This window comes from Nannospalax galili, unplaced genomic scaffold, assembly GCF_000622305.1.
Source record: "Nannospalax galili isolate Female #2095 unplaced genomic scaffold, S.galili_v1.0 scaffold858, whole genome shotgun sequence".
NCBI classification, from domain to species: domain Eukaryota; kingdom Metazoa; phylum Chordata; class Mammalia; order Rodentia; family Spalacidae; genus Nannospalax; species Nannospalax galili.
This window is the reverse complement of record NW_008341877.1, coordinates 2375961-2394571: the sequence shown is the minus strand read 5'-3', so window position 1 is coordinate 2394571 and position 18611 is coordinate 2375961. Positions and strand designations below refer to the sequence as shown.

The window sequence follows — 18611 nt, the reverse complement described above, 5'->3', positions numbered from 1 at the left end:
ATTCCCCTGGAGTCACAGATAGTTGTTAGCCACTGTGTAGGTGCTGGGAATCAAACCCAGGTTCTTTGTAAGAAAAGCCAGTGCTCTTAATTCCTGAGCCATCTCTGCAGCCCCAAGCATTTTGGATTGGGAAAAGGGTAGATGTGAAAGTACTTTAAGGGAGGGTTACACCTTCCCAGGTCCCTCAGTGAACATAACCCCTGAGTAGATGCCAACCCCACAGAATAAGTTCAACAAAGATGCTTTGCAAAGATGCTATTAAACAGATGTCAAGGGTCTTGACGCTATCGAGCAATGCTTCACAATGCTTCAGTTGTCTTTTACTTTCAGAGTGGGAATGGCTGTCCTTGCCCTTTCTTGTGGACAGTCTGCCAAAGGGCTAGTTGAGAATTAAGAGGAAAATACTTTGAAATGTAAATCAATATAGACCAGCTGGACTTGTGCCACAGTGTGAGTTCTTGGGGGGGGGGGGGTATTGCTCTAAGTAGGTGAGGTAAATGCTGGGACAAGTCTTTACACAGTCTAATACCCTGTGACTGAGTAAGACCTTTCTGGTGTTATGATTACCAGTCTTATTATATCAAGGTCATTTGTTTGGGGTCTCATAATAGATTATCTTATCTGGAAGCCTCCTCTGTGGTAAATAACGTTCAGTGGATTCCAGACTCCTCATTCTAGGCTTTTTAACTGGGTCCTACAGCTCAGCAGTAATCTATTATTTTAACTCCAGCTGTCAACTGTAGAAAGTCTCTGGTGAGAAATACTGTAACTCATACTGACTCTGATCTGTTAGGGTACTGCTCTTAACAGGAAAATGTAGATCACTTGCTTCTAATTAAAATTAGTTTTCCAGTCTCTTTGGGAAAAAGAAGACGAACTCTTCAAAATCAACAGTAGGTGTCCCCATAGACCACTGTGCATTGGGTTTGCTTTGGAAAAAGAAAACCAAGAAAAGCAAAAAATGAACACTGATTAAAATCAGTTTAAAAGAAAGTCGTACATAGTATTTGAGTTAGTGTCTGATTTGTTACTCAGAAGAGTGGGGAGATAGCCCTTCCTTACATTATGCTACATAACTTCATAAAAGTTTCCTAAGACTGGGATAGCTTTCCTGTTTATGTTTAAAATTCTTATTTATAATATTTCTGCTAGTAGAGAAAATCATGTATTTGAAATGGAATATTCTGGAATTTATAACTGTATTGGTGTGGGGGGCTTTCTGTAAATTTAACCCACTGATGCAGACCTAAAGTAATCAGTCTGTTTTTGTTTGTAGCCATTGAAAGGAATAATTTAATGAGGCTTTCTCAGACTATACCATTTACACCAATCCAGCTGTTTGGTGAGTAACATCTCTCCCTTTCTGAGGCCAGGCAAGGGTAGAGTGTAATGTTGACATACAACACATAAGCCATGCTGCATCATGTGACTTGCAAATTCATTTTGACCATGGTTGTAGAGTAAGAAGATTCATTTTCTGAAACAGAAATTCTTACTGACTACCATGTCCAAGTGACCTTGGTATTATGGTGAAGCTGGTACTGTGGATGGGACCTACAGGGTCCTGCAGCTGGGAAGAAAGCGTGGCACTGCACCTGGAAGTCACTAATTCTAGTCTGGAAGCACACAGGGAAGAAAAGAACAAACCAGCCTAATATAATGAATACAGAAGAAAGTGCTGCTTGTCAATACGCTGAAAGTCGACAGCATGGGAAGGGAAAGCCTTTGTTTTTATATTTGTTTGGTTTGCTTTATGTACATGGATTGCTCTTACCTTAGAATGCAAATTTCAGTCTTTTTCTCTTTTAAAGCTGGAGTAGTAAATAAAAATAAGTTTGTGCTGGCCAAGGGCACCCAAGTTTTTTCTGTCTAGCAGGATAAAGCATGAGCCCGTTGCCAGTATAACAAGGTCCCCACACTGCCCTCCATCTGCATTCTTCTCTTCCTCTCCTCCTGGGGAGAGGCCAGGTTGGCTTCTGATTGCTAATGCAGATGCCTTCTTCCACTTGGCTCCGTGGTTCACTTTGCAAATCAATACTCTACTCGAAATCCTCTGGGGTTTAGGACGCCAAAGAGCTCTTTAGTGGCATTTATCTGGATGCCAAGAATAAATGTTTGAAAACATATTACCAAAGATTCCTGAGATACATTTATGGTAAGAAATTGGATGCAAGGGTAAGGAGACAGGTGGGTTCCTTTCTGTTAGCTTAGTACAATGTTCACAGAAAGCAAACAGCAAAAACTAAAATAACACACATTTGAAGCAAAGATCTAAGGGTTAGGGTAGCCTTGAAGGCCGTCTGTGTGGATTGTTACTCCTGTTTTGTGCTTGCACTGTCCAGAAATGATTTCTTCTTGTTCTATAACCTTAGCGTGGGAACTGTCTAGCAGCTAAGCAACATGTTGTCCCTTTAGTGGATTGAGTCTGTATTTGAGTTTGTAGTTCACTGTGATTATGTTTACCGTTTAATCCTAACAACAAACCACCATTATCGTTCCATTTTACTGACAAGAAAATGGAGGATTTAAGTAACTCTTTAAAGGGCACAAAAGTAGATGGTCTAGGCTCTGGAATACAACCTTGGTACTGATTCCTGTTGTGTAAAATCAGGCATTATCATTGAAGTAAGATATCACCCCTTATGGAGTGAGAAAAACAAAAACCAAACCCAGACCAAAAAAAAAAAAAAAATTCACCACGCTCATGTTTACAGCAGAGGTACACATATAGCCGTAAAGATACAGAGCATATTTTTAAATGTTAATATCATATGAAGAGCAGCTCTGAAGAGTGCTTGCTCCTTAGTAATGAGCGACTGTAGGCTAGACTGACTCTATGAGTCAGGTGTTATGGCACTTAGGAGGCTGAGGCAGGAGGATCACAAGTTTGATGCTAACCTGGGATTTATAATAATTTCTAGGTCGGCTTGGGTTATAAACCAAAACCATGTCTCAAAAAAGTCTTAGCTGTGCCGGGTGTGGTGATGCGCACCTTTAATCCCAGCACAGATCTCCATGAGATTGAGGCCAACCTGGTCTACATAGCAAGTTTTAGGCCAGCTGGGGCTATAGGGCGAGCCTGTCTCAGAAAACTGAAAAAAAAAAAAAAAAAGTTTTAGTAAACCCATAACTGCTTTGGTATTGTTTTTGTTCAGTTAGTGTATAGTAAGTGCAACTTAATGCTTACATGCTGTCTGGTGCTTCTTCCCACCTTTACTAGACAAACAAGGCTGATATGTGCTCTGACTCTGCTCCAGCTCCTGCTGGCTGCATTCTCTGATGCTCAGGGCACTTTACATCCCAGACCTGCTGTCTCATTGAACTGGCTGTCACTTCTCATTGCAGCAGGGGAAGAAGTGACCATCTACAAGCTAGAAGAGAGCTCTCCTCTGACCCTCGATAAAAGCATGTCCTCTTGGTCCCCGCATGGGAGAGCCGCAATGATCCAAGTGCTGTCACAAGAGGAGATAGATGGGGGCCTCCGCAAAGCCATGCGGGTCATCAGCACTTGGTCTGAGGACGATGTTCTCAAGCCCGGGCAAGTTTTCATCGTGAAATCCTTTCTTCCTGAGGTTGTGCAGACGTGGCATGAAATCTTCCAGGAAAGCACTGTGCTTCATCTTTGCCTTAGGGTAAGCCTGAAGCTTAGTGGTCCAGAGCCCACATGAACAGGATAAGTGCGTTGAGATTAGGCTTTGTCCTTACCAAATGGTATTTTTCAATCCAAAGGGAGTCTGTTTTATTAATTAATTAATTAATTTGGTCTTTTTGAGACAGGGTCTCCCTGTAGCCCCAGCTGTCCTGGAACTCACTATGTAGACCAGGCTGGCCTTGAACTCACAGAGATCCGCCTGCCTCTGCCTCCCGAGTGCTGGGATTAAAGGTGTGCGCCACCACGCCCGGCGAGTCTGTTATTTTTTAAGGCGGTGGTTTCTAGTATTTTTGCTTTGTAGAACTTTTGGGGTATGGAGTGGTAGAAGCTAAATAATATTAAGCATTATATTTGGGGAGCCTCTAGGACTTTCGTGTGAGCCTTAATAAGTAAGAGTATGTTGTAAACCAGTATTTTTTTATATCAGTTCTTCCTATTTTTTTATAGGAAATTCAGCAACAAAGAGCTGCACAAAAACTAATCTATACTTTCAACCAAGTGAAACCACAAACCATTCCCTACACACCAAGGTGAGGCTATCTTGGCACTATGGTCCCTCATTGTAAGGAGAATTTCTATTAACGTCTCAGCCCAATAAACATGAGAAATACCAGGCCCTTGGGAAAGTTCCTCATGACTTTTGTTTGGGTTCTTCCTTCTATAGTTATGTAGGTTGTTAAAAAGGTAATTAGATGTCCCTGAAATACCTTGTCTGGAATCCCTGAAGTTATATGAGTGGAAAGAAGTTCGGAGAGATTGATGACCAACCAATTGGCTGAGACAGGCAGATGCTACATGTAGTGACCAATGGCCAGGGGTATCACCGGTGGAGAAACGTGTATTTTAAGCATATTTTCTCCTCTAGTATCCTAAACCAACTAGGAACTTTGTAAGCATGAACTTTTGTGACTTTCACTTAGGTGACACACTTGTATTCACTTATCAAGACAGATCATAATTTGGTGCTAAGGACTTACAGTAAAGCTGTTTTTCATTTTACAAAAATCTTTATAGAGCTGGGCAAGAAATGTTGGGTCTGGTACTTATAGAAAAGTTGGAAAGTTTTCTAAAAAACAAAAACAAAAACAAAAAAAAAAAAAAGAAGAAAAGGGAGGTAAGTAAGCATGGGAACAAATCTCCGAGTTGTTGGGTTTCCTCCTTTCATAGAAAGCACAAGGTGAAGCTCAGTAAGACTACATCTGGCCACCTAGGTGACAGCTGCTGCGGAGTGCTCTGTACTGTAACTAACATGTTTGCTGTCTTGCATGAGATCATTGGCCTCTTTTTTCCCTCCCAGGTTCCTGGAAGTTTTCCTAATCTACTGCCATTCAGCCAACCAATGGTTGACCATTGAGAAGTACATGACAGGGGAGTTCCGCAAGTACAACAACAACAACGGGGATGAAATTGCCCCCAGCAACACCTTGGAGGAACTGATGCTGGCTTTCTCCCACTGGACCTACGAGTATACTCGGGGAGAACTGCTGGTTTTGGATTTACAGGGTAATGAACTGATGATGCAGGAGGCAAAGTTCACAGAGCTCTTACAACGGCCAGGGTGGGCCGTGCGTGGAGTTGCTCCACTGAGCTTGGTAGGGTGATGCAGATGTTTAGTTCAGAGGTGTTGCACAGTGATGATGCCGAGCACCTGCTGTACTGTGTCCTACTCAGATGGAGTGGGAAAGGTAGGCAGATGATTAACTAGAGCTAAAATTTTGAGCTGGATGTGTAAGATTTTTGTAGTGTTTGTTTCAGTTTTAGGGCTTTGCCTTGGTTTTATGTTCACCATAGAACAAGAAAGTTTAAATTCTGGGTATTTTTTCATCATTTTGAGTTTATTACCTTGGCGATTTATAATTTACTGTGCTTTCTTTGACATGTCCCTTGATATGACAATTCAGGAAAGTCCTTGGAGTCATCTGAGAGAGGGACGCAGTACATTCATTTAACAGAGTCTTTGATCAGCACATCTCCCACTATCAATACCTCCTGTGGGATGTCTAATCCCCAACACATTCAGACCGTCTCCAGCAGCCTTTCCTTGTAAGGAGGGCGTGAAGTATGTGTTAAGGTCAAAGTTTAGTCCTTGAGCTCACTGACTAGGGCTTTGGTTTCAAATAGGGAATTTAGCCCAGAGACTGTCACAGAAGTTACCTCATGTAATCATAGAAGCAGCACTTGGAGGCAGATATTATGGGGAATTTAGCCCAGAAAGTTTCTTGTCTAAGGTTGCACAGCTTCTTAAAGGGGCGCTGGGATACAGACGAGCTGGCTCAACTCGCCTATTCTTTTCTTCTCACCATCCTGTTTCGTTAAGAATGCCATACCAAGAGGAAATAACTGTCATATAGTGCATTTAACAACGTGGATCTTTTTCTTGTCCCCTCTGACTTTCCTAGCTCTCCAGTTCTGGGAAAAACCGGGTTTGGAGGCTGGGGAATGTCACAATAAAAAGACACTCTAGGGCATCCAGTGCAATGTCCAGGAAGATGCAAAGTCACTTTGAAATTTGTGTTACATGCTTAATGATCCATGTGTACTTTCAAAAATGCATATGTTAGGAAGTACTTCTGCTTTTCCTGCTGTTCACAATGTTGGATTAGATTTCTAACCCTCAAACACAGTATTTCAGGAAGGAATATAAATGAAATTAAAGTGTTCAACATGATTCAACTTTTTATACCAGCAAGCACTTGATGAATATAAACCCAGAGTGTGGGTGCCTGAGGCATCTGTTTTGCAGCTCAAGTTGGGAAAGGCTGATTGTTTTCATCTGTTCCCTACTGTTTGTGCTTTGAGTTTTGGGTGGAGTTGTTTAAAAAGCAAAAACAGAAACAACAACAACAAACAACCAAAGAAAAACTTTAAGGATTAATGATGACTCTTCAGTGTGTTTTTGTATTCCACTTGAATAGGTTTTTGTTTAATGATGTTTATGTTTGGGGATTTTTATGTCTCTTAGTAATCCAAACTGACATTAAACAGAACAAATGCTGCGATGATAGTCTTGGGGGAAAAGGGGAATTAACTTTATTCTTTTCCTGAGTAATTATGTGAATTGCTGAAATAGGCCACTCCAAAAAAACTACGTCAAAACACTGACCTTCAAAGAAGGCATGAGTAGACATCACAGAACCATAGGATGGGTTTGATGCAGTGTGCAATGTTTATCAGTGATCCAGGCTAGCTGGTCAGGTCTACATTTATGGAAAAACACAAATCTATAACTAATTACAAGCAGTTTTCATGCTTCTGCTAGCTGGCATTTACTAAGTATTTCGTGTCAGGTACTTGCTAAGGCTTACATGCATTTTCATAATACAAACCAGGTTGGAGAGGAAAATCATGCTTTCAAGATTTCTTTTTAGGTTCTTTTTTAAAAAATTGCATTTCATTTACTAGTCTTTCTAGTTTTTGGAGGGATGATGCCCTTTGCCTGGTGGCGGCTCAGTCATCACCTTTAGGAGGAGGCTGGAGTTTGACTCAGTTCACACTGTGAGCTGAGCTGCATGCTCCAGAGGAGTTAACCACCTTGAGTCCCACCTCCATGATTTGTAAGTGAGAAAAATAATACTATGCACATAAGTCATTAGGTTGTTAAGGAGCTCAAGTGAGACATGCTCTCTACATAGAGCAAGCCCTCAGTAAATGTTAGGTATGTTGCTAGCAGTAATCTTAGAGTAGATCTTTAAAATGGAATTTAATCTTCAGGTTTTGGGAATCTGTCCTTAGCTGTGTGGCCCCAGCAATACCTCAGGGAGACCCCCCCTCCCACTTTAGCCTCTGTTCCTTACAACTTTCAAGGGCGGAAGGACAGAGAAACACTTGGGCGGTTGGTTTTTCTCAGTTCCTCCTTTTCTCTTCTTTTGTTCTTCAAAGAAGGTGCCAGTTGTTAGCCCAGAAGCCGCAACAGCAGGCTAGAAAGCTGAGCTCTGAGGAGAGGCATAACCGATTTCTCATCATTTATAATTATACTGTTTTTTTCCAATATTTTTCCACTTAAAAATTCTACATGGGAGGCCCTGAATCATCATTACACTTGGAATCCAACATTTAATTCCCAGGAATGGAAATGAAAAACAATAGCATTTCAAATTAGAGTGATGTGTAGCTTTTTTTTCTTATCATGCTGTTTCATAGGACTTTGGAGACACACTATTAATTTTTTATTTAATAAGGTAGTTTCCAGACTAAGTCAGCACCCATATTATCATGACTGGTGCTACTGCAAGCAAGGTGGCTAGCTTGCACAGATGTGGCAGTTCATTGATTAAGTGGTTATCTTTCTTCTATTATCTGGGTATGGGCATTTACTCATGTTGAGCTTGGCAAAGAGATATTATTGGAACTTTAATGTCTAATGGCTTATCTTTTCTCTGTTTTCCAAGTGCCAGGAGAATCCGAGGCAATATGAGCTCAGTCAGGTGGCTGCTGTGTGACTGGCCTGGCTGAGTGAATGTGGAGAGCACTGCGCTGTCAGTGCTGTGGGCTGCCGTCTTTGTTCATAGACTGCAAAGTTCTGTTTGAACACACACACACACACACGCACGCACGCACACACGCACACACGCGCACACACACATGCACACGCACACGCACACACGCACACGCGCACATGCACACACACGCACACACACACACACGCACTCACACACGCACGCGCACACACACACACATATTTAGTGTTTAAACTTTGAAATAGAAAACTGGGTCTACGGGCCCCTTAGAAAAATGAGATTAAAGAGTACCCATAGACCCAGAAACGTGACTTTACTAGTGGTAAGAAAATCAAATTTCACTTTATGAGAGATTCTACATAGAATAAAGATAATGAAACTACATGAACACTTTTCGGCTTCTCAAGGGTCAGAGGCCACAGTTCAGTTAACCCTCTCAGTGAGTCTCTCAGATAAGGCCCCGTATACCCCACTTTCAGATGACAAAATTTGGCTTCAGAGAGATTAAGGACGGTATCCAGCCCTCACAGTCAGAAAATGGCAGAACTTGGGTGAAGCTCCCGTCCTCTGACTGTGTCTCTAACAAGCCACAGGGTTTAGAATGTGCTGATGAGATTTGGAGAGATTTTTTTTTTAGACTTCCTTTTTCTAATTAATACTGCAAATATTCCTAGCTTAAATTAACACTTTCCTCAGACATCAGCCTAAAGCTTTCATCGTGGCTGTGAAGTCCAGACTTAAAGTTCAGCCAGTGGTTAATCAAAGCAGCAAAGAATTTGTGGTTGCCAGCTTCCCTACCCTTAGCACTGGGGATATATATTTGCCTGTCATTCTGTTTCTTCACTCCATGATTTTAGAAAAGCAGGGCTCTTTCAGCTCCTTGTCATATGACGAGGAAAGTATAAAGAATACCTTCCTGGGACTTTGGAAAAAATCAAGGGCTCAACTGAGACCAGTTTGTACATTTTCCTTGCGTTCATGTTTTGGTTCCACCCTTTCATTCCCTATTTGGACTCAATGTGAAAATTTCCAGGCTAGGAGTTTTTAAAGGGCTCCTGGGTTATACTCAGTGAGCCTGTAAGCTTTGATGTGAAAAGAAGTTATTGTCACTAGCCCAGAACTGAAATTCACCATCTTCAGTTATTATGTGGACCACAACCCACAGTGACATCATTACCTGTGACTGTGACATGAGCAATTGTAGATCTCGACATAGCACCTTGCAATGTTGGCAGATATTTCAAAACAGTTTGTAATTATCACTTGTGGGATTTTTGGTGGTTAATAGACCTGGGCTAGATCCCGTTATTTAATGTACTAGGAATGAAACACATGCATATATTGCAATATAGCAATTAAAATATTTTGATAGATAACTATTTCAGAATCACTGATTTCCTTTAAGGTGTTAAATATATATTTAAAATATACATGTTAAAACGTTTTCAGAAGAAGTTTCCTTACTTCACTAAACTGACAAAATCATAGAACAGCCCCCAAATGTTGAACACCCCTATTCTAATCCCTAGGCTGCTCTAAGTTATTTGCGTGGGCAAATCAGTCTGTTAGAGGTATTAGCTTTTCTTGTGAAAGGCTTACTGCTGTAAAAGATGCGGATCACTGCAAAAGTCTTTAAAAAATACTGGCTAGAAAACATGAGCTATTTTCAACAAGTAGCAATACATAACAATATTATAAAGTTCATGTAACTTTTGAATAATCATCCCACAAAGTTAGTTTCTTTCAAGCAACAAAAACAAGCACAAGTTAAGAATGATCTCAGAAGTTGCTGGGTGTACCCAGATGGCTCATTCACCGTCTAACTGGCTTACCTGAACCACTATCACCATGAGAAATTAGCCTCTTTACTAGTCGCATTTTATAACAGAGATTCACTTTGGGTGTTGAATGCGGTTCTGATAACAATTTTGCTTATGTTATTTTTCAGGCTTTGGTCTTATCTTTTGTTTTTCTTTTTTTTGAGACAGGGTCTCTTTGTAGCCCAGCTGACCTGGAACTTGCTATACAGACCAGGTTGGCTTCCATCTCACAGAGATCCACCTGCCTCTGCCTCCCAAGTGTTGGGATTAAAAGCATGTGGCACCACACCTGGTCCTGGTCTCATCTTTTTAAAACTAAATTTCTCGTTACTGAAGACACATTCAAAAAAGTGCACCTAGCATAAGCATACACCTCAAAGAATTTTCTCAGCTGAATACACAGGTAAAACAAGCTCTCAGATGAAGAATTTGGTTTATAGGTGATATATCTATATATATCTCATTTGATGTATCTCTGATGCACAGAGGCTGTGTCTGCAAAACCTCACAGGGCTTTGCCCCTTGCTGAGCACTAATGGAGACCATCTAAGGGGACATGAACTAGGGGGAGGAGCACAAGCTTTGCCCCAGCTTTAATCCTGTTGTGGCTGCTTATGGACTAAGCAATTTTTGGCAAATTCTTTAATCTCTTTGAACCTCAGTGTACTCATTGATGTAAATGAGGATAAGATGTAAATTGAGGCTATGAGGATAATATTTTTCTTTCGTGAGAATTAGAGAAAATAAAATTAAACTTCTATGTATACCAGTGCTAACAAATGACAGATGCCTCTATCAGAGACTGTGAGGACACCACTGAGACAACTCATTTGTGGACAGATGCTTATTAAAACAGAGGGGGCTGCTGCAGGAGACAGCGCATTCAATAAACTTTTCTAACTTACCTAAACAATTTTATAATACATTTAATTAACATGGTACTTAAATTACTATAGAGTGAGTATAATCTGTTTTGTTTTTTTTTTTTTTTTGGAGTCAGGGTCTCACACTGTAGTTCAGGTATAGAACTCACTGTGTATATCAGACTGGCCCCAAACTTGTGGCAATTCTCCTGCCCTAGCCCCCTAGTGCTGTTTATTTCAGGTGTGAGTTACCACACCTGACCTGAATGTAACCTTCAGGGGAAAAAGTAAAAAGAAAGCAGGATTTGGTTATTATTTTTCTGAATTTCTAAGAAAATGAACCCTCATTTACTAAATGAATTTTGTTTCTTCTTTTTAGGTGTTGGAGAAAATTTGACAGATCCATCTGTTATAAAACCTGAAGATAAACAGTGAGTTGATTTATGTGTTATCATTTAGATGACTGCATTCAATTTGCTCATATTTTTAACATTTTTAATTGTTTCATAAAATACACAAATTTACATATTAATGAGTATCATGTAACATTTTGATATCTGCATAGATTGTATAACATTTAATGGTACTTAAAAAAAACAGCAAAAATGGTCAAAACATTGTGAATAGAGTTGAGCATTAGTTTCTTGAACAATTGTGAACATACATGTTTCTTTTTTGTCCCAAGAAGGTTTGCAGACAGCTGTTGCCACTTTGACTAGGAAATAAGAGTATAAAGAAAGAATGAAAGTAAAATAAGATAAAATCTAGAGCTGTGTTAGGAAACAGAACTGGAGGTTATAATGCTGTCTTCAGAATTTGGCTACAAATTTGATTCTCAAGTTTTCTACTGGTCTGAACAAAAGAGAAACGTGTGAGTTTAGCTCCCTCAGGTTTTGACATCAAAATAATGTCATAGGAGAAGCAGTTTCCTTGGTCACCTTCATAGTGGAGTCACTCAACTGAGCCAGGACAGCATCTTCACAGGCACACAAAACAAGGGCTGAACTCATGAAATACTGTTCCGTAACAGCCATGTGATGAGAGCTCAAAGCCAGGGGGCTTAAACATGAGGCATCTATGGTCTCACTTAAGTTGGAGCCAAGTTATGTAGAGGGATGAGTCATCCACCTGCCATTTGAATTCCTGACAAATTTTGTGATTTTTTGGAGACCTGGCACTACAGGCTCTGATGTGTTCTGTTGAAGATAGAATACAAAGATGTGATGGTGCTGACTGAATGATGACTGATCAATAGGGCAGACAACATGAGTTTACATCATGATCAACAGGAGAGCTTGTTAAAACTGACTGCTGGGTTCCAACCACAGAGTTTCTGATTTAGTAGTTTTAGGATGGGGCCTAATAATCTGTGTTTCTAACATGAGGCTGATACTCTTCTTCATCTGCAGACATTTTGAGAATTGTGAGCTTAATATAAATTTTATTTCTTAAAGAATCTCTTTTTTAATCGAGACAAAACTTTCACCACTGTAGTCCAGACTTACTCCGAGCTCTCCATCCTCCTGCCTCTGCTGCCCTAGTCTTGGGATTAGAGCACCCATGCTAAGTTAATATTTTTATTTATTAGTCAACATAAGGGTCTGTACTTGGTCCCTGGGTTATAGAAAACATAGGACTAAGCAAGTGGACAGTCCTACAGTAGTAAAATGTGAAAGTTTTTACTGTCTTTCTCCTGGAACTCATATTAGATAATCACTGCTTTAATGCCCTATTCTTTTACTGAATGGTTTTACACAATCTAAATGCGGTCCCATCTATAGACTCATATACAAAGAAACCTACCTTCTAAAAGAACTAGGCATGAACTGGGCCAGGTGAGCTGGAGAAGATATAGATGATCTATATTGCTCATATGCAGCATCTAATTCCTGTAATACTCATTTGACTATGGAGTCCATCTTCTAATCTTTAGGGTATACAAGGATTTTTTTTAGTTTCGTAAAGCTAAAGTGTTTTCAGCTCAGAATATCATTTCTTTAGCAGTCCTGTGCCCAAGGGCTTATGGCAGGAAATTTGTTTTATGAGAACTTCTTTTACAATTTCAGTGCAGTATTTTTGCATTTATAATGAACTCAGTTTGTGTCTACTGTCTATTGTTCTGTCTATTGTTCTTTAAATATTGACCTTGGCATATATCATTTAATATGACCTGAATATTCCATCATTTTACTATTCTAAGATTATAATATTCCACTTGACATTTAGGTATTTAATTGCATTCTATAGGAAGTGGGTTTCAATTTTTATTAAGATCACCCAGGGAATTAGAAAAAATATGCCTAAGCTTGGCATCCTGCTAGAAGATTTGAATGAGGCCTGGTGTCTGTATTTTTTTTAATGTTTCCCCATATATTTCTATGAGATTATTATGACAACTTTGTTTTTTGTGACTCAAGGACAGCATCTTCCAAAATGGATAAAATGGCATCAGTGTGACTGCCTTGTTTTGTGGGAGCACCAAATTCTGTGTTTAGTTGGTCTTTGCAGTGACCCTAACAAGTTTTATTTTCTCATGACTAATTAGTTCAATTAGAACTATATGCAATTAATTCAATGAGGCTCACATTTTTGAATGCCTTCCATGAGTGTGAAACCCTTCTTAAACAAGGTGTGAACCATAGACCAACAGCACCAGCATCATGGGACGTTGCTGGAAATGCACTGTCCCCAGGCCCTCTCTGGACCTAGTGAACCAGAGCCTGAATTTTCATAAGATCTTGTAGTGATTTATTGTAAATTAAAGTTTGAGAAGCACAGATATAAACTTTGGGTGTAAGCATTTTCAAACCTGGTTCACAAATAAGGAAACTGAGGCTCACTTAAAATCATAACCTGTCTATGAGGCAAAGGAGTCAATGAAAGCGATCCGTCGTCTGTCAAAAGGGATGAGGATTTTTTTAGTATAATTCCATTTTTTTTATGTCTACTCCTGCTGTCTGTAACTCCCTAACCTGCTTCATTTATTGGTAGTTTGGGATTATATCTTTTTAGCTTACTGCCTGATGGTTTTGGGCATTTGACAAGTATGAGATGATATGTTCTTTAGTAAATCTATGTATAGACGGCACTAATTAGCGTTTCCTTGCATGTGGAACCAAGCTACCACCTGCTTTTCCTGTGTTGTAAAAAATATGGAAAATAGCTAGTTGTATTTTTTTTTTAAACTTAGCTATTGGAGACTGCAAGACTGGAGGCATGCTGTAGGCTAGACATGCAAATGAGCCCCCCCCCCCTTACTCACCCTGCTCTGGGCGCCATCACGACCCTCATATATAGTCTGTGGTACTTTTGATTGTTTCACCTCAGTTTTCATGAAGCCCATAGAGACAAATGGTTTAGCTTACAGATTTACCTGAGAAGAGTGTATTTCTAAGTTGGGGGGTCTTCACACTTTCATGGGAGGAATGAAGTGGTCGGTGTGGGGTGTAAATAGGTGAAATTTTCCAGTGAGGTCAGGCAGAGAGACTCCAAGGGATTCTTCATGCGAATGACTGGACGAACACCTTCGTTTTTCACTTTATCGGATTGGAGAGTTCTGGGCTGAACACTGAGTGATTCTGCTTTTCTGCCACCTGCAGTTTCACCTTACTGAAGTAGTGTCTTACCAGATGGACTGGTAAGTTAACAAGAGGTGGCTTATGCTGCTGGATAAATACCACCAGGGCTGTTCTTTGTGAGAGTGATTGAGTGACCAGGAAAGTTAATCCCCAGTGTCCTTCCACTGTCTCCCCAAGAGGTTTCCTCCACCTACCTGGTGCAGGGCAGGGAGGCAACGTGAGACCAAACTGACATCAGCCCTCATTCTGGGCTTGGCAGATCTTCAGAGCAGCTGCTGTTCTTCTGCCAAAAGGAAGTAGAAATGGAGATAAATGTTTCAGTCGTAAGATGGAAAAAAGTCCATTTTTACACCATGTCCCTTTTGAAAAACCACATTCCTTAGAAGCAAAGTTTATTGTTTCCTTTTGTGATAGTCTGCTTTTTTTCTTTTAAGAGGTGGTATTTAAGAGCTGTAATTGAGTTCAGATTTTTAAATGTGCTGTTTCCACTGTGCATGTCATTAAAGTAAAATATTAGCTTTCATCAAGTTTATTTGGAAGTATTTCTGCTGTGCTCTGTTCTGTGTTATGCAGAGGGTCAAAGTCTAGAGAATAATCGTTGTGTGAACAGCAATCTTAGAATCTGCCAAGGATCTTTATGTTAGAGTATTCAAAACTGTGTCTTATAGGCATTGATGCTGTTTATAATTATGTCACCTAGAATGAGCATATGTGGTTTACTCCCAACAAACTTTTTGTCTAATCGAAGTCTTGTCTTCCCACAAAGAGCTCATTTACAACAATTTGCAGAGTAGAAAGTGACTTCTGGGGGCTGGAGAGGTGGCTCAGCGGCTAAGAACACTGGTTGTTCTTGCAGAAGACCTGGGTTTGAATTCCAGCACCCACATGGTAGCTAACAACTGTCTGTAACGCCAGTTCCAGGGAATCTGACAGCCTCTTCTGTCCTCCGCTGGCATTGCACAACACGGGTGCAGTTACACGAAGGCATAACACTCATACACATAAAAAATAAAAATAATAAATAATAAAAAGAAAGTGACTTTCATAAAAAGTCAGTAATATTGACTTTTCAGTCAATATTGAAATTCAGTCAAGTGTTTGGGGATAGTTATTTTCAGAAGTATTTGGGTGCGCAGCAGTGCACACATGTATTATAGAAGGTGTGTTCCAATAGCAAAGCTGCTTTCTACTTTACCTTTCGGATATTTTCGTAGAACATTTGGTAGTGAATGTCATTCTCTCACCCCATATGCATTCAAAAGAGTTTCACTGTATTTTGTTTTAATGGAGCACATAGAAAATTCACTCTTCTATCAGATTAGTGTTGGAATGAGTTTCACAGTAGGTCTTGTGGTTGGGCACAAAGATTTAAGTGCATTTGAATTTTAAATTTGCAAACCTAACATTGTTGCTTCCCCAAAGTGCTCTGTTCTTTGTTGGCTCCTTCAAGTGACTGGGTTACCATGGGATACTGTTCGGTATCTCAGAGAATCCTAGTTGAGCTCCTTTTTCTCAGCTGTGATCTAATTGATATTCTGATATTTCCTCTAGATCAAGAGGAATGGTGTTTGGACCGGCCAATTTAGGGGAAGATGCAATTAGAAGCTTCATTGCGAAACATCGCTGCAACTCCTGCTGCCGGAAGCTGAGACTCCCGGGTATGTGCGACGACACTATCTTCTCTAAGTAACTCTCTCATAGAACAACATCCATTAAAACTCGGGATCCAGTAGAAAATCTTAACCACATTTTTATCTCATTCACAGTCATTCACAAGCTTGACTTTCTGACTGCAAAATTTCAAGTCTCTAAAGGGATTAAAAGGATGGGGATTTACTTTAGGTGCTGCCAAAATGTGATAAAACAAACTGGGGCCCAGTGCTTGTTGCAATCCCTCCAAGGGAAAAGTTCCACCTACTTAAAAACGAGTGAAGTCAGACTAAAGCCTCCTGCCTCCCTTCGGAGGTCCTGTTTGGATCCAGACAGCATGCCTGTAGCATTTTTATTCTGTTCCGATTTGCCCATTGGATACTTGAGAGGGTGCGGCCCAGAGGGAAACAAAGGCTGTCAGTTAAAGTACTGTTTTATGCTGTTACAACCTGTTTCTTTCTTTACTTTTTTGTTTGTTTTATAGCACCGGGGTAAAACCCAGGACATTGTCACGCTAGGCAACTGCTCTACTCCTGAGCTATACTACACTTTCAGCCCCCAAACCTAGTGCTTTAATTTCTTAAAATTACATTTTATGTTCTCTCTCTCTCTCTCTCTCTCTCTCTCTCTCTCATTCGCCGTATGTGTGTGTATGTGCTCATGCATATGTGTAGCACAGTAACTATGTGGAACTCAGAGGACAACTTACAGGATTTGGTTCAGGTCATCAGGCTTGGGGGGCGGGTAGGCACCTTTACCAGCTAAGTCACCTCTCCAGCCCCAAAGCTACCACTTTAAAACATCTGATTTAGGAATATGACACATTTCTCTGCAGCCAATACAGTCACCCGGAAAAAGTATCCCACAAAAGACACAAAAGCAAATGGCTAAGACATTTCCCATTCAGCCTGGAATCCCACTCTGTTGGCATCTTTTCTTTTTACTTAGGAGGCCTTGCTCTCTGCCTCAGACCTCGTAACTCTTTTTCCTAGTACTCCACAACTTGTGTTTGCACTGGAATCTCACATAGTTTAAGATGAGTGATCCTTTCAACTTATGAAAAGTTAAAACTTTGAACTGGGCACTGTGGATGTGTCTATGGTCTCAGGTATTCCAGAGACTGAGACAAGAGGATCACCTCAGCCCTGGAGTTCACAGTCATCGTGGGTAGCATAGTGAGGCCCGGTATTTTAAGACAAACAAACAAGAAAGTCATACCCTGAACTAGAAATCAGCAAAAGACCATCAGCCCCTGTAACTCAGGAAAGAGCAGGTGGACATTTATAATAAGGGAAATTTCTTTTTTAAAAAAATATTTTATTATTTTTATTTTATGTGTACGAGTGTATTGCCTGCATGTATGTGAGTGCACCCGTGTTGTGCAATGCCGCGGAGGTCAGAAGAGGGCTTCAGATTCCCCTGAAACTGGAGTTAAGGATGGTTTGTAGCCGCCCTGCAGGTGCTGGGAATTGAACCCGGTTCCTCTGCAAGAGCGGTCGGTGCTCTTAACCGCTGAGCCATCTCTCCAGCCCCAATAAGGGAAATTTCTAATTCTGTTGACGTTGAGGATGGTTTTTGTGGGTTAAACATAACAAAGACTGGAATTTGGAGCAGGCCTCTAGTTCTTTCCTCCAGCAGTGGGAACAGAGTGTGTTAGCTAGGACAGCAGATGAGTTTGTGGAGGAGGAAGGTCAAAAGGGAGCAAAGAAGAGAGCTGTTATTCTTGTTAACTGTCTGTGATGTGGGTTCACAGAACACCCAGTGGACGGGCCAAGAGATCCATGCACAGCACTGTGTTCTCCAGGCTGGTCATCAGGAGCCCAGGAAGGGGTTGGAAGTGGGCTTCTAGATAAGGGAGGCAGGAGCTGTTAAGTATCTGAGTCATCCCATAATTGCAGGCTGGAGTCACCTCATAAATCAGTGTCTTCAGCACTGGACTCTGCCCAGTCTGAGTCACTGTGGCCCTGACAGGACAGTCTCCATTCTTAAAACCCAGGACTATATCTGATCATCCAGGAGCCAGGGAGGCAGAAGCCATTACTCGTTGCTTCCAATCCTTGAATCCACTTGGCTGTGTATAACACAACTGGTCCCCTCCCTGTTCTGTCCCCCTCCCCCACCCTTCTTCAGCTCCACTAGTGGATTTTGAGCAATTCAACAATTTCTCTATTTTTGGGCATAATTTCCATGTCTCCTTTTCAAACCTTAGTTTTTTATATTTTATTTAGTACGTGTGCAAGCATGCCAGCATGGGCATTCCATGGTATTCCTGGACGTCCGCTGTCCATTCTTTCCTTTCACTATGTCAGTCTGGGGATCAAACTCTGTCTGTCAGGTTTGGCAATAAATGTTTTTACTGACCAAACTATCTCAACATCTTTTTTCCCCCTAAAAGTAAGTTTATTTGTTTTAACATAGTTTTATCTCCTTTGAATATTTTAAATTTACAGAAAGTTGTAGGAATTTCCAGAGTCCTGACCCAGACTATCAATTGTGTTTATATGTGTGAAACCTTAGTTTTTAAAATTAATATTGAAGTGCAAATAAAGAAACAGCTTCGTTTCATATTGTCAGTAATCTGAATAAAAATA

The 18611-nt window shown here is 40.6% G+C and overlaps 1 protein-coding gene across 3 annotated transcripts in view; it reads left to right on the top strand.

Annotated features, from left to right (window-relative positions):
- Window positions 1–18611, top strand: part of Trpm6 (transient receptor potential cation channel subfamily M member 6) — a 189357-nt gene that overhangs the window by 158394 nt on the left and 12352 nt on the right. For 2 of the 3 annotated variants that reach the window (XM_017799218.1, XM_017799219.1), the window contains exons 33-38: window positions 1277–1342; window positions 3346–3632; window positions 4100–4182; window positions 4950–5155; window positions 11172–11223; window positions 15922–16028. The exons of the other annotated variant lie outside the window; for it this stretch is intronic. In XM_017799218.1, coding sequence (XP_017654707.1) covers window positions 1277–1342; window positions 3346–3632; window positions 4100–4182; window positions 4950–5155; window positions 11172–11223; window positions 15922–16028 — 801 coding nt within the window. The remainder of the gene's footprint in view (window positions 1–1276; window positions 1343–3345; window positions 3633–4099; window positions 4183–4949; window positions 5156–11171; window positions 11224–15921; window positions 16029–18611) is intronic. 3 annotated transcript variants of the gene reach the window in all.